The sequence below is a fragment of the Panulirus ornatus genome, chromosome 53, assembly GCF_036320965.1.
Source record: "Panulirus ornatus isolate Po-2019 chromosome 53, ASM3632096v1, whole genome shotgun sequence".
Taxonomy (NCBI): Eukaryota; Metazoa; Arthropoda; class Malacostraca; order Decapoda; family Palinuridae; genus Panulirus; species Panulirus ornatus.
The window spans coordinates 17,702,389-17,715,687 of NC_092276.1; the positions used below are offsets into that span (position 1 = coordinate 17,702,389).

The 13,299-nt window shown below is 38.8% G+C and overlaps 1 protein-coding gene across 1 annotated transcript in view; it reads left to right on the top strand.

Annotated features, from left to right (window-relative positions):
- The window catches only part of LOC139765254 (uncharacterized), a 117,553-nt gene that overhangs the window by 87,235 nt on the left and 17,019 nt on the right, over positions 1-13,299 (top strand). The window contains exon 17 of the mRNA XM_071692590.1: positions 6,786-7,020. Within this exon, the coding sequence (XP_071548691.1) occupies positions 6,786-7,020 (235 nt within the window). The remainder of the gene's footprint in view (positions 1-6,785; positions 7,021-13,299) is intronic.

Consider the following 13,299-nt stretch of genomic DNA (forward strand, 5'->3'; position numbering starts at 1 on the left):
GTACAAATCCTGCCTTGATGACAAAATCTCTTCACAGGTACTTATGGGCAGGTAGGTACCCCATTATTTCTTATTCAATCAACCATCCTCACATTATATATTTCCCTCAAACATTTCACCTCTAACATATCCACTCAGTTGTGTACTTTCTGATGTAGGTACCATGCTTTGTTTTCATAAACAATTTGCACTACTGTATCATAACATATAATCATCTTTTCCATCACAGACAGTGACCTATATTTCCACAATCTCCTTAATGCTCCAAGGACCTTGGTGCCCTCACCCACCCCTTGGGTCACCTCAGCACACATTGTGCCATCTCCTGCTCTGTTCACTTCCAGATATCAAAAACTTTCTACTTCCTACATCTTTTTTCCATTAAAACTCCCACTCCAATTTAACTGTCTCTCCATTGCTATACCAAATGACTTTGCTAATATTCACATTTACTCTCAACTTTCTCCTTTCACACACTCCCAGTCTCGGAAACCAGCCACCGTAGTTTCTCGCTCAAATCTCCTACCAGCACTTTAGCATCAGCAAACATTTATTGACTCAACCCACACCCTACACCTGACAGTGCAGACCTGCATCTCTCTATGAGACCATTACATTCTCCTCTCTCACAACTCCATCCATAAACATTAAACAGCCATGTAGACATCCCACACCCATCCCACAGAGCAACATTTACATAGAACTTCGACCTTGTATTACTCATGTACATTCCTTACTCTCGATAAAAACTCGTTACTGTTTGTAGTAGTTTTCTTCCCACACCTTGTATTGATAACATCTTCCACAAAGAATCTGTCGACCCTATCATGTACCTTTTCCTGATCGGTAAATACCTCTTATAAATCTTTATTTCTCTTAAGGATACACCAATGTCATGTTTCATGTGGGGGTCATGTTCTGCTAAAACCTAACAGAAAGAGAAATCACATGTATCAAACCAATAAACAGCGAAAAATGGGCTGTGTACAGCACTTTCATGGTCAGCATTGGCTGATTTTCCCATTACCTTCACATTATGTGGCTTCTGACTTTAAATAAACTTATGTAGCCAACAGATATGTGCTTGAAAAAGCTCTTGTCAGCTATATTGTCTTCTTTACATAAATGCTCTTATATGTACAGAGCTTTAGACTTGAGCTGAAGGTTCCTGAAGCTGCTTTTCTTCATCTCATGCTTTGTGTGTATGAGAGCATTTTTTTCCGTATTCTCCTTTAATGGATTTCTAACCTGTGTGTTACTTTGGCAGACAGTGGAGTAGGGTGAACCGCAGCTCTTAGAATTTTCTTTGCATTCTTATTTATGTTGCGGATTGTAAATTCACCCAGGTTGTGAGCATGCCCAAAGCATTTGCATGTCGTAAGATTTATAGCTTCATTTCCAAGGTCAGAGAAGTTCTTTTCCATTAAACTGTGTTCTTGGGTAGATGTTGTTGCTTGATGTTTGGATGCCATATTGATAAACACAAACACAGCAGGTTGCAGGAAAATCACATAAGCAGGTATACCCAAATTGCACAAGTAGCACAGATCTGCACACAACAGTGGTAAGTGTGGGCCTGATGTGCTGACAGGAACATAGCATGCTCCACTCAGGACCCATGCTTACTTCACCCACCAGTCTTTGCTGAAGTTGGATGCACTTTCTACTGTGCTGGTATTCCCTCACCAGCATCAGCACATCATAAGCTTCATTTCTAAGGTCAAGGAGGTTCTCTTCCATTTGAGTGATGCTTCTGGGGTAGAACATGTTGCTGGACTTTTGGATGCTGTATTAACAAACACAGACACAATTGGTTGCAGGAAAATCACATTAGCAGGTATACCTGAAGTGCACAAGTAGCACAGATCCACACACAGCATTGGTAACTGAGAGATAGATCTGCTGGCAGGAACATGGTTTGTTTCACCCAGGATCCATGTTTACTCCTCCAACCAGCCATTACAGAAGTTTTGGCACACTCCTCTGCACACACCTAGCAGATTTTGACTGCATTAAAAGAGGGTCTGATTGAACTAGGTGTCTCATTGATAGTGAAATTGCATGTTGCTATCCTGCATAAGGTGAGGACTTAGTTTTTGTTGCACTTCATATTACACAAAGCTTTCACCACTTCCTCTTTTTCACCAAACCACTTGCCATGACTCTTTCCTTTTTCGTACGTTCATGTTGAAAACACCCCACATCTCCAACCCTGTCATCAACCATGTAACAGTCTTTCAAAATACCCTTGCCATCTTTTCTTCACATCATATCTGCCTGTTAACATTTCCTCATCTGCTCCCTTCACTGACACTTTAAATGTTCTTTCATTTTCTTCATTCTGTTAACTTTCCAAAACGTTTTCTTATTCTCCCTGAAGTTTGTTAATACTTACCCCAACTCTTATTTGCCCTCTTTTTCAGCCCCTGCATCTTCCACTTGACCTGCTGCTTTCTCTTATACATCTCCCAATCACTCGCACTCCTTCCATGTAAGTAATGCCCATACACCCGTACTTTTTCGCCATTTCCTGCGTAGTAAGGTAGTGCCAGGAACAGACAAAGCATGGGATCATTTGCTCACATCCTCTCCTTAGCTTTCATGTATAATGCACCAAAACCAGTATAGTATAGCCTTGCTCTTTCAACAGGAATTACAATTTTGAGACAATTCCAAGTCTTATGAGGATTGGTCATACTGTGTTGACCCATATCACGTACACGTAATTGGGAGAATATCTGCTTCAATGTGTAATATCTGTAATTACGGTATTACTCAAGAACATATGCTAATAGAATGTCAAAAAATTTGGATTCCCAAGATAAATATGAATATTATAATAACAGTGAAAGAAAAGGGTACTGGAGAAATGTAGGCATCAGTATAAAAGTAATTAGATTGATGAACTTTTTGAAGGAGGCTGAATTATTGAACTCAGTATAAACTGTTATAATTTTTTAGATATGTTTGCAAAAGGTAGTGAATAGATATGTTTTAATGTTTTACAGATTCCACAAAATCACTCCTATCCATTTCTTATGCTTTACCATGTTTCAGTTGGTGCTAGTCTTCAGCTGCCTTTTCTCTTTTTACTGTCTCATTTACCATGATTCCCACTTCCTTTTCTACCTCTTTTGGAATATATGCACATTCACTTACCTCATTGTCACTCTTATTTGTCCTGTGTGTCTTTATACTGTTCACTTACATCAAAAACATATTCAAGAAGTTCCATTATACTCTTCTCCATCTCTAATTTGTTCTCTTCTTCAACTGTTGTGCCATTCTCTTGCATTCCTGCTACTTTCTTGTACCCCTCCCAACCAATTTTAGCTCTTGATCAGTAGTTTATGGACAAGTGCTTATTGGCAGTAAGAACATTATTTATCTGTAATACTTCCCTTCTTTCTGTCAGAACTCTTCATATCTCTTAACCCAGTTATTTACTTCATTTCTTTGTTAACGATTACATAAGAATAACCAAGAAATATATCCTCAGTAGAATTATTAGCATCTTTTGCCTATGAGACATTGGTACCAAACAAACAACTTCCTTACCTCATATCCATTGTTCTCTTTACAATTTAAATGACCCAGTGAATTACTACCTTGAAGAAATATTGCTCTAAGGATGCTTCAACCTATAACCTTATCCCCTGCTTTGGACATAAATCTGTTAAAGCTTGAGTATTTTCTTTTTAAGGGAGGATCTGCATGTGCAGTGCATAGTGAATTTGAAGAACAGACCATGAGGTAGATACATACACTGTAAAGGATGTGGATAATAAATCTATAATGGACTGGTTGTATTATCCTTCCATAGTACCTCTTAATAGACGTATAGTGATAGAAATTCTGTATCTTTTTTATTTACTGATAGTAAATGATCACTTATGTCTGACAAATCTTTATTTTTTTTAATGATTTAAGCATCATGTATGATGAAAGTAAACCAGTTGATGTATAGTTAGATTTTCAAAAAGCATTTGATTAAAGTCTACATCAAAGGTTTCTGACAAAAGTTAAATCACATGGGACAGATGGGTTGTACTTTGGTAGTGAGGAAATTTATTGATTGGCTGTAAATAAAAAAGTTACTATTAATGGTCAAGCGTCAAAATGGTTGGACATAACAAGTGGTGTGTCATAAGGATCAGTCTTAGGACTGGTTCTCTTTCTTTTATATATTAATGATATTGAAAATGTGGGAAGAGATTTTGTGCGGGGTGGACTGTGGGTAAGGGTTTAGGGAGAACGGGAGTTTAAGGAGAGAGAGGTGGTTGAAGGAGTTTGGGGTGATTACATCGAGGAGAGTAAGTCTCTTGGGGAGAATAGAGAGGCTGGGAATAGTAAGGGGAGTAGGGATTATGTGGGGTATGGGGAGGTTATGGATTGTGGGGTGTGGGGAGGTTGTAGACTGTAGATGGTGGGGATATTAGGGAGGGGAGAATTGGTTTGTAGGCGTGAGTTTCATGTGTGGCGGGGTGGCGATGGGAATGGATGAAGGCATGAATTATGTACATGTGTATATATGTAAGTGTGTATGTATATGTATGTATACGTTGAAATGTAAAGGAATGTATATGTGCGTGTGTGGATGTGTATGTATATACATGTGTATGTGGGTGGTTTGGGCCATTCTTTTGTCTGTTTCCTTGCGCTACCTCGCTAATGCGGGAGACAGCGTCAAATTATAATACTATATTAAAAAGTATTGAAAATGTGATGTTATAAGATAATGGAATTTGCAGACAGTACTAAGTTGGGAAATAGATCTACAACAGAAAATGAATGACTGCAGCTTCAAATGGACTTGGCACATTGATGGACAGGGCTCACAGTGAATAGTTTTCCATATTATTATTAGAAATGAAAAGGCAAGTTACACTAGGAATTCTCTTGAACTACAAAAGGATAATGAGTTGAAATGCTAGGTTTTTACAATCTCTATTGATCTAAAAGGTAAGCAGTGCACTTAAACAGTTGAAAGGGCAATTGAGACTCTTGGATTTATAGGTAGGGCTATCGAAATTAAGTCCAGAAAAATTATCCTCTCTCTTTACAGAACACTGGTGTGTCAGCTTGAATGTTGTGATCAGTTTTGGTCACCCTATTTGAAAAGACACTTAACAGAATGGAGAGAGAACAAAAGTTAGCTATCAAAATGATTCCCAGACTGAGAAACAAATCCAGTGAGAGGCACCAAAGTGACTTAAATCTATCTATCGTAGAAAATAGGTTAAGATGTAATGTGATAAAGGTATTCAAAATGATTAAAGACATAATATTGATGTTACAAGCTACTAAAAGACAGATTCATGTGATTTCACTTGGGAAAGTGTTTTACCCAGAATGAGGAGACGTACTTTTTCTTCAGCAGGATTGTTATTTCATGAAATGATTTACCAGTTAAACCAGTTGAAAGCAGCGATGTAGATTTTTCTTCATACTCAATTGCCATTTCACATGTAAATGAGGTAGTGCCAGGAACAGACGAAGAAAGGCCACATCTATTCACATCTATTCTCTATCTGTTGTTTAATGCACCAAAACTACAGCTTCCTATCCACAACCAGGCCCCACAGATCTTTCCATGGGTTACCCCAGACACCCCACATTCCCTGGTTTAGTCCTTTGACAACACTTTGACCCCTGTAAACCACATCATTACAATTCTTTTTATCTCATCCATGCCTTTCACCCACCTGCATGTTCATGCTTTGATCACATAAAAACTTTTTCACTCCATTCATCCCTCTCCAGTTTGGTCTCATTCTCTTTGTCCCCTCTACTTCTGATACATATATCCTCTTTTCAACCTTTCCTCATTCATTCTTTCTGTAAATCCAAACCATTTCATTTAACCTTCTTCAGCTCTCTCAACCACATTCTTTTTATTACCACACTTCTCACTTACTCTTTCATTACTTACTGCAATGATCAAACCACCTCACAGCACATATTATCATCAAACATTTCATTTCTAACACACTCACCCTCTGTATAGTGTTATCTATAATCCATGCCTTGCATCCATACAGTAATGTTGGGACTACTATATTTTCAAACATATCCATGTTTGCCATCCCAGATAACAATCTCTATTTCCACATTTTCAGTGCTCACAGAACCATCGTTGCCGCACCCATACAATGACTCGCTTTCATTTCCATAATTCCATTCTGCCATGTCCACTCCCACTTTACTTCCTCCAGTTTTTCTCCATTCCAGCTCACACTTACAATTAACCTCTCTCTCACCTCTGCCTTTATTCACATTTACTCTCAACATCCTCGTTTCACACATCTTTCCAAACTTAGTCACCAACTTTTGCATTTCACACTTGAGTCTGCCACCATTGCTGTATTACCAGCAAACATCATCTGACTCACTTCCCAGGCCTTCACATTCCCTGCAAACTGCACACTCACCCCTCTCTTCAAGACTCTAACGTTTAAATGCAGATGAGTGTAAGAATAGATTTGATAGATATTTTGTTGCAAATCCTTGATTGACATTGTTTGTGCCATCTGAGTTACAAAATTTTACATTGATTTTTTTTCTTTGAAAACAGCTTACTCTCCCCACTCTTACCTCACTGATTTTTTGAGTTCTGACCTCATCATCCATCAAACAGCCTCAAAAGGACCCAGTGGTCTGTTGCTATTTGAATTTTCATGTATTCCTTTGTACTGTTTTTTCAAAGATAACACTGTACCTTAATAGATGATAAGTACTAGAAATGATGAATGTGTGGTGTACTTATACTAATATTCATGTTCCAGGACAAACGTCTACAATAGGAGATACTTTACCACAATTGTCTCCAGATATTAAGATGGCTCCTCCGCAGCAGCCTAGTTGTGAAACCAAAGTTCCATCAGGAGGTAGTAATGGCTCTGAAGGAGACTGTTCCACACCTGCCTCCACTGGTGGTAATCAGCAGATGACCTCTGTCCCTCCTTCCCCTAATGAAAAGAAATGTTTTTTTAAGAAAAATATTGAGGATGGCATGGATAAGTAAGTTTTATATTTTCTAATTCAGATTTTGAAGCTATAAATTGTTTGGAAAAAATTTTCATAAGGTAGCATTTACCTCACTTTGAATACAGCTGTCTTTATTCTTCATTTGGCACGTTTGTATTTTGCAGGTATAAGTGCTGAAATGTATATAGGAGAATGGTGATTGAGAGGATGGTTGGTTCACAGATTCAATGATTGGAGAGCAGCAGCTTGGTTATAATAGGGATGAAGGGTGTATATCCAAGTTGTTTGCTTGAAGTGTGTGAAATACTTCAAAAAGAGGGTGGCATTTTCATAACTAGTGAGATTAGAATGTGCTGCTACTGCGGTACAGGTCAAAAGTTCGGAAAAGTTTTGAATTTCATTGCCTTAAGGGGATACCTTAGTTTTTTGGAGTTTCCAATTCTCACCCCTCCTTCCCATGGTGACCTTGTACTACACCCATGAGGGTGAAACTGAAGAAGGAAGCATTGCCCATCACCCATCAGGGCAGTGATAGTTTTTTTAAACACAGAAATACACTTGAGGTGTGCTGAAGCTTTGCTGTTACTGACAGTTTTGGAGCCCCACTGCCTGTGGAAACACTTTGCTGGAGTTGCCCTTTGCCTGTGGCCTGTCAAGAGTGAGGCACGAAAGGCTAAGAAGTGACACTGGAGTCTACCAGTTATGACGGGGAGTAAAAGGGATGAGCAGTTGAGTGCAATGGCACAATGTGAATGAGATGATTGGTGAGAGTAAAAGTATGAAACTTCTGGATAACTTTAGATTTAAAGTTTTAGTTTGAATGTGCAAGGGATTGGGGAAACCCACATCCTTGGGCAGGGTGTATGGAGTGAAAATAGAAATGATTTATGCAAGTTATGGTTGAGAGTGAAATGAAGAGTTGTATGGAAGGGAGTCAATGAAAGTGTTCAGGAAAGAGGTAAAGAAGACTGTGCAACTGTGCAATCAATGAGAGTATGGGGATATTACAGAGTATGGGTGGAAATGTTCAAGAATCGCATGAGTGAAAGGAAAGATTGGAAATATGAATTATGCTTAGGTATGTGTACATGCACTGGTGACTAGGAAGAGAGAGAGAGAAAGGTTATAATGGATAAAATGAATGTGAAGGTGAGATGTAATGAAATTCCTGAGATAGTTGGTAATTGGAGAGTGCCTGGAATAAATGAGAGCAGAAGAGGGGTTTATTCCTTGAATAATCCACAGATACACATATATGAGAAGTGATACTACTTAGTTTGATTGACTATACACATATATGAGAAGTGATACTACTTAGTTTGATTGACTATGTGGCAGTGGATGAAAGTTTTAGAAAGGTTATGCAGACCAACCTTCACTGAGAACCACTCACTCTCATTTCTTCTTACTTGTATACACACGTTACACCCTTGATAAAAACTTCTCACTACTTCTAGCATCTTGCATCCCACACCATATATTCTTAAGACCATCACAAAGCCTCTCTTATCAACCCAATCATATGCCTTCTCCAGACCCATAATTGCCACATGCTAATTCATGTTTTTCTAAGTATTTCTCACACATTCTTCATAGTTAACAACAGATGCACACATCCTCTACCACCTCTGAAACTACACTACTCCTCCTCAGTCTGATGCTCTGTAGTTACCTTCATCACCCTTAATCATTCTCCCTTACAACTTACCAGATATCCTCAACAAACTTTTACCTCTTTAGTTTGTACACTCATCTTTATCAACTTTTCCTTTATACAATGACCTACTGCTGCTTTCCATTTTACATCTCCCTGTAATTTGCACTCCTTCATTTTAAGTACCATCCAAATGCCTCTGTTTTCTCTTTCACTAGCATCTTTACTTCATCCCACCACTCATAACCCTTTCTAATCTGCCCTCCTTCTACCTTCCTCATGCCACATGCATTTCTTGCACATGTCATCACTGCTTCCCTAAATACTTCCCATTTCTCACACACTCACCTTGCTTCATTTGCTCTCACCTTTTGCAATTCTACACTCGATCTCCCTTGGTATTTCTACACACAAGTCTCTTTGATTCATATATATAAATGACACTAATATAACGACACTAGTTGGGAGTTTTATGATTTCTTCATACTTGTTACCATATCCTGCCACAGTGAGGTAGGTTCAGAAACAAACAAACAAGAGCCTCTCTAGTTCATATTACACATTCGTGTGTAATATACTAAAATCAAAACCCCCATATAGAAATAAGCCCCATCAGACTAATTTTTGTATCCCTTTGCTACTCATTTACATTGGTTCATGCCGTTGACTGCATGTTGCAGCCTGTTTATAAGAAAGCTCTATTTTGTTTTATCCTGCACATGCCAATTACCCTTTTAAATGCTACTGAGCTCAAAGCCTCTTTCACTACATTCTTCCATTTCCTTCTCAGTCTTTCCTTTCCCCTTCCCCCCTACATTTCTAACATATCTCCAAACCATTTCAGCACACTTTGGTGAGCTCTCTCAGTCATGCTGTGCTTATAGTCCCATTTCATCCTTGCACTGTCATTCCATACATGATTTTTTATTTTTCCCTAACATGTAGGCCCCAGTCATAGACAGAAGTCCACATCAAGGCTGGGCCTTTTTTTTTTTTTTGAAATATAGAGAGGATTATGAAAGGGGAAGTTTTAGGAAGGGAAAAAACTTATAACATGCCAGGTCATAGGTATTGGGAAAGACAAGAAGGTAGAGAGTTCCAAAGCTTCGATTTGTAGGGAAAGAAACAGTTATCAGAACAACAACCCTTGAATTGCCAATGGCCTCACAGTCATCATGTGACGCAGTAGCTTGCCAAGTATTGCGTGTTCTAGCTGGTGGTGGGGGCACAGAAGCAGCCTGCTCTCAGGAGCAAAAACCAAAGTAATGCCTGTAGAAGAGGAAATGTGAACCAGCAATGTGGTGGAGGGCAAGAGGATCAAGTTTTGAAGTAAGACTTGTAAAGTTTATAGGTCAGACTGCTTTCAACTCAACTCTGTCAAGTAAGGAATCACCCCAGATGTGAAAACAGTACTCAATATAAGGATGAATCAGTCCTGTATATTAATGGAGCAACTGTTCAGAAGAAATGAAATTTTGACATCTAAATCAGGACTCTCAGTTTCTTCAAGGCAGCTTTAGCTATTTCTGTAATGTGAGGTTTCCATGGAAGAGTTGATGTTACAGTAATACCAAGTACGTTCATTCAGCAGTCAACTAGATCCACGGAAGAGTTGATGTTACAGTAATACCAAGTACGTTCATTCAGCAGTCAACTAAAATTCTGTCTACTCCTTAGAGATATCCTGTTTAAGTCCTGAGGTTTTGAGGAAACTGTGCCAAGACAAGGTGCAGATTGAGTAAAAGAAGGTGCAGAGTTGAAGAATGTGGATGAATGCATTGTTTATTTATCAGTGTTTGAGTACATTTAGTTATTTGTGGAAGAGAGGAAATCATTGAAAGAAAGGAGAAAAAGTGTAGGGGATAGGACAGAACCTTGAGGGACACCACTATTGATTGAGAAAGTGGGGGAGGCTGATCCATCAACAACCACAGAGATAGATCGGCCAGAGAGGAGGCTAGATATGAAGGAGCAAATTGAGAGGAAAGGAAGCCAAAAGAGGGGAGCTTAGAGATAAGACCCTAATACCACACCACATCAAAAGGTTTGGATATGTAAAGGGCAACTACATAGGATTTCCTAAAATCTTTTGGGATGATTACAGACATTAGTAGGATAAGAAAGAATATCACTGTGGATCTCGCATTACATAAGCCACACTGTTGATCAGAGAGAAGACTGTGAGATTCAAGGTGTCTGATATGAGAGACAAGAAGAATTCAAATACTTTGGAAATGATATATGCCAAAGCAGTAGGATGATAGCTAGAGGGTTCATAAGGGTTACCCTTCTTAGGGTTGGGATGTATCAATACATGCTTCCAAGAAGAAGGAAAAATTTTGGCTTTTGAATCGAAAAGGAACAGACAAACAAGCATAGGTGCAATTTCAGAGGCACACTTTGTCAGTACACAGGGTTAGATGCCTTCTGGATTATGAGCTGCGCTTTTCAGATTGTCCAAAAAGAGATATTGGGGAGGGGTACAGGATTAGGAAGAGGAGCATCAGGGGGTGAAGGAATGTTTTAATCATCCAAGGTGGAGTTACAGGAGCAACAGGAACAAAAATTATTGCTTTATCTTAGGGAGAGACAGCTATAGTACCATCAGAATGGAAGAATGTGGGGAAAGTGGAGCAACAGAAGTTAGAGATATCTTTAGCTAAAGACCAGAAAGACCTATCAGTAAATGAAATGAGATGCTCTCACACTTCCTTTGAATATAGGAATGCTTTGCCTAATAGTTAACATACTATCATTGATTATGGGCAGTGATAAAAGCTGAATGGGAGTCAGAGGAATGAGTGTTTTTCCGAGCCTGACCTACTTGATCCTTTGCCTGAATTGCCTCAGAACAAAAATGGTTGTACCATGGATTGGAAGAAGAGGTCATCATGGAGGAAGAGGGATCAATGCTTTCATTCATGTAAGAATAACCTCTGCTATGCATTTGGCAGAGACAGAAGCATCACCTCTTAAGAGACATTAATTTACTCAAGGAAAGTTAGAAAAGAAAGGAGTATGTAAGTTATTCTAGTCAGCTTTGTTGAGGTGCCAGTGTTTATGCTTAGAAGGGGCCACTGGAGTGGAAGGTGCCATTGAAATAGATACATTAAAAGAGTGATTAGATGAACTAATTGAAGCAAGATTGTGTAGCTAAAGCATGATAGATGAGGTGAAAAATAGATGCATAATATTTGACCAGTGCTCACAGCAGTCAGGAATATCAGTGTAATATTAGGAGAGTGGTCACAACAGTCTGGAATGTGGATAAGGTGGAAGATGTTTTGGAGAATGGAGAATGTGAGGGCTTTAATATCCCTTCACCACCATTTGTATGAGAGGAATTCAACCATTCCCTGAGATGAAAGTTGAAATCCCCGAAGTAGAGGGTCTATGTGCAAAGAGCAGCTGATTCACCTTTCCCCAGTTAGCCACAGATTTGTTTCTTGCTTTAAGACCCATGCATTTATGTTCCTCATTGGTTTGTCTTTAAACAGATTAAACAGCTATGATAACATCACACATCCTTGATGCAGACATACCTTCACCAAGAACCACTTAAACTCCTCCCATCTTGCACACATACTGCCCTGATAAAAACTCAATGGCATTTGATAACATTCAATTTACCCTGTATATTTGTATGTGTTATTCATCCTGATATTCTTTGTCAGTTCCATTTTACCAAAGATTTGGACTTTCACTGCCTGTTTGATAACTAGGACTCTGCTGTAAGCAAGTGCTGAAGATAGTCAAGTTGTTGATTTTTTGAAAATTTATGGCAGGTTTTCTTACCTTTTCCTATTTTTGTGAATCAAGCACGAACATCTGATGGGCTTCGAGAAGGAATAATACTCTCTTCATAGGTTCCTAATTTTAGAAATTACTAATAAGGAGAGAGGATTTCCAGCTTCCCACCCTTACCCCTTATAGTTATCATTTATTTCCTGGAATTTCCTCTACTCTTTTAGCTAGGTAGTATCTGGAACAAATGAACAGTGGTCTCATTTGCCTACATCCAGTCTATACAGGTAGAACCTGTCATCTACAACTAAGCCCAGAGTTGTATTATAAACCATAATGATTCTCTAATTACACTGGTCAACAAAATTTTTGAAATGCAGAAGTGTACGATTTTTGGCTATATTTGGCCTCAGGAACATCCCCCCATAGTGTCCAGCAGGGGCTCCAAGTCCAAAAAGAGGATTTTTAGACTCATATTCCACCCCAGAACTTTATATGGAGTCATTAGATCTTTTACAACATCACAGTAGTTTTCTGATCTGTGATTCCCCTAAAGGTCTTTGCAAACTCTCTTAAATGATAGCCATCCAGTTTTTTCAACTTCATTTAGCTCTTCATTAAACTTTTCATCTTGAAGTTGGTCCCGGATCTGTGGTCCTAAAGATACCCTCCTTGAATTTTGCATCCCTGATTTTGGAGAATTTATTCCTCAAATATTTGAATTCATGGCCAGTTTTATCCACACCTTTGACAAAGTTCTTCATCAACCTAAGCTTAATGTGCAAAGGAGGCAGATGAATTTTCTCAGGATCAACAAGAGGAGGATTGATGACATTCTTCAATGGAGTAAGTGATGTTCGTTTTGGCCACACTTTATGTAATGAATTTCTTCTCCTGGCTGATCCACTCACAGA